Below are 2,500 nucleotides of genomic sequence, written 5' to 3'. Positions count from 1 at the left end.
AAAGTTACTAGATGTAATGAATGAATTTTGCCTTTTCCAAAAATGTAACAGATCGTACCAGGACAAGAGGGCTAGATAGACCGTCTATGTTTGACCTAATATTTAAAGATGACATTAGGGATAGGGAATACAGTCCTCCTCTAGGAAAACAGTGACCATGTAGTGAAAAACTCATCATAAGTAAGAAAAGAAAAGGAAAATACATTTACAGGAGAAGTAATTAAAGAAACCTTAGAGATTTCTTTGATGGCTGGGAGAAACTCCTGGACGAAAAGAACCTTGATATGCAATATGCAAAGTCTATAAAAAGAAGTAAAAAGAATTGTATCAAGATTCAAAATTGAAGCAAGAAATGCCAAAAGTGGGGCAATGATAAAGGTAAGAAAATGAAAGAAAACAAACACATCCTTTGGAAAAGATACAGAAATCACAGATCTCAGGCAGAGTATGAAAGCTATAAAGTAGGAAGAAATGAGTATACCCAAACCATGAGTGAGGCGAAATTAGACTTTGAAAAGGATATAATCAATAAATGTACACACCAACAAACCTTTTCTTCAACTACATAAATAGCAAGACTAAAAGTGGAAATAACATCAGCGCTATCGAAAACAATAACATCGTTTCTAATAAAGAGGAGAAAAAGTGGGAAACTTCATGTTTGTTCAGGACCTATAATTTGAAATGTCAAGCCACCGTAAAAACTCAGAATATAGAAATTATCACACATAAAAAGAATGATATAAAAAGCTTACCAAAGAGCTAGACAAGACTACAACAGAGGGACCAGGCGAGTTCTGAGGTTCTGAGGGAATGTGCCGAGGAACTATGTACTCCATTATAGTTAAAATTCCAAAATTCAGTGAGACAACATTACAATTTATACCCTCTTGATTATAGACCAGTTTCGTTAACTAGTGTATTATGCAAGCTGGCAGAAAAGATAATCAGGAAACAGTGGGTTGAAGTACTTCAAAAAGGGAAGGACAGTTATGTGTAACAAATCTCCTCTGTTTTGGTGACAGATTCTGAAATATTACAAGAACGAGACGGCTGGGTAGAATACGTATACTTAGACTTGAAAGAGCTTGATAAGGTGTCTCATAGCAGACTGTTATAGAAATTATATAACCTAGGTGGACTGAAAGGCAAACTCCTGAAAGATCTTCCCTCATGAAAGACAGATGAACACCTTAATTAAAGGGAAGCACTCTACATGCCGACGAGTAACGAGCGGAGTACCGTAAAGATCGGTCTTGGCACCGACTATGTTTACTATTTCCATCAACGATTTAGGGTCCAACATAAGAGTTCAAAGAGTAACCGCAAGATGGGCACATACTCTAAAAAATATGAGCTGCGAAAATAGACTACAGAAAATAGGATTTACCACTTTGGAAGAAAGAAGGAAAAGGGGACACACACGCAAACACACACACACACACACACACACACAAAGACAGACAGACAGAGAGAGAGAGAGAGAGAGAGAGAGAGAGAGAGAGAGAGAGAGAGAGAGAGAGAGAGAGAGAGAGAGAGAGAGAGAGAGACAGAGACAGACAGAAACACAGACAGACAGAAGAATACAGAACACGATCAAACGTAAAAGTCTCACCTCAATATACTTCTTATTGAACCTTTCTTGGAACCAGTGGAATCCTTCCTTCTTCTGCTGGTACCTCTCGAACGTGCCCGGCGGGATGTGGCCCATAATATACACCTTGAATACCAATCAGACAATAAGTGTGGATCATTTTTATGTTATATGAAAAAAAAGAGGCATTTAAAAGGATCGTACAGAGAGCAAGGTAGGGAAAAACACGAAATATCACGAATATGCCGATAATCTTTTCCTGTTCTCCTGTTCTCCCGTTCGTTAGTCTCATTATAATTTATTCGGCAAATTCTCATGATAAAGAAAAAACATCGAAGAATAAGCATATGTATGCCTGTATACATACATGTATATATACTTTCATACATAGATATAATAGTATTGATAACATTCATAATTATTACTACCACCACTACGACATATGATGATAATATTAATAAGAATATAAAGAATGAATGATAAATAATGATAATAATAATAATGATATTGATGAAATTGATAAAAACAATTATCATTATCATCAATACTATTATTATTGATAAAATAATGATTATCATCACGAATACCATTATTACCATCATCCATTATCACTATCATAGAAACAGTGAAGGTAGCCACCATTAATAATACACAAGTGCTTGATTCCACCAAACTCCCAACTTGAGCGAAGGCAACCTACCTTCCGTTTTCTTTTAGCAAGTTCAGTCAAGGTGTCGTCGATCCACTTAAACTGCTCGGCGGGGTCGTTGTCAGTTTCTGGCGCCGTGACCTGGTTGCTCTTGTACCAAATGAGGGTATTGAGGGCCAGGACACTCACGCTGGTGTTGGGTATGTCGCGGTAATATCTGCCTCCTGGAAGACGAAGAGTAGGAGGATGAGAAGGAG

The 2,500-nt window shown here is 37.2% G+C and overlaps 1 protein-coding gene across 1 annotated transcript in view; it reads right to left on the bottom strand.

The window, feature by feature from the left end:
• LOC125027778 (acid sphingomyelinase-like phosphodiesterase 3b) overlaps window positions 1–2,500 on the bottom strand; it is a 20,339-nt gene that overhangs the window by 9,479 nt on the left and 8,360 nt on the right. Inside the window, exons 8-9 of the mRNA XM_047616915.1 lie at window positions 2,295–2,467; window positions 1,616–1,720 (exon numbers count right to left, since the gene is read on the bottom strand). Coding sequence (XP_047472871.1) covers window positions 1,616–1,720; window positions 2,295–2,467 — 278 coding nt within the window. The remainder of the gene's footprint in view (window positions 1–1,615; window positions 1,721–2,294; window positions 2,468–2,500) is intronic.

Source organism: Penaeus chinensis, chromosome 8 (genome assembly GCF_019202785.1).
Source record: "Penaeus chinensis breed Huanghai No. 1 chromosome 8, ASM1920278v2, whole genome shotgun sequence".
NCBI classification, from domain to species: Eukaryota; Metazoa; Arthropoda; class Malacostraca; order Decapoda; family Penaeidae; genus Penaeus; species Penaeus chinensis.
This window is presented reverse-complemented; position numbering and strand designations above follow the sequence as displayed.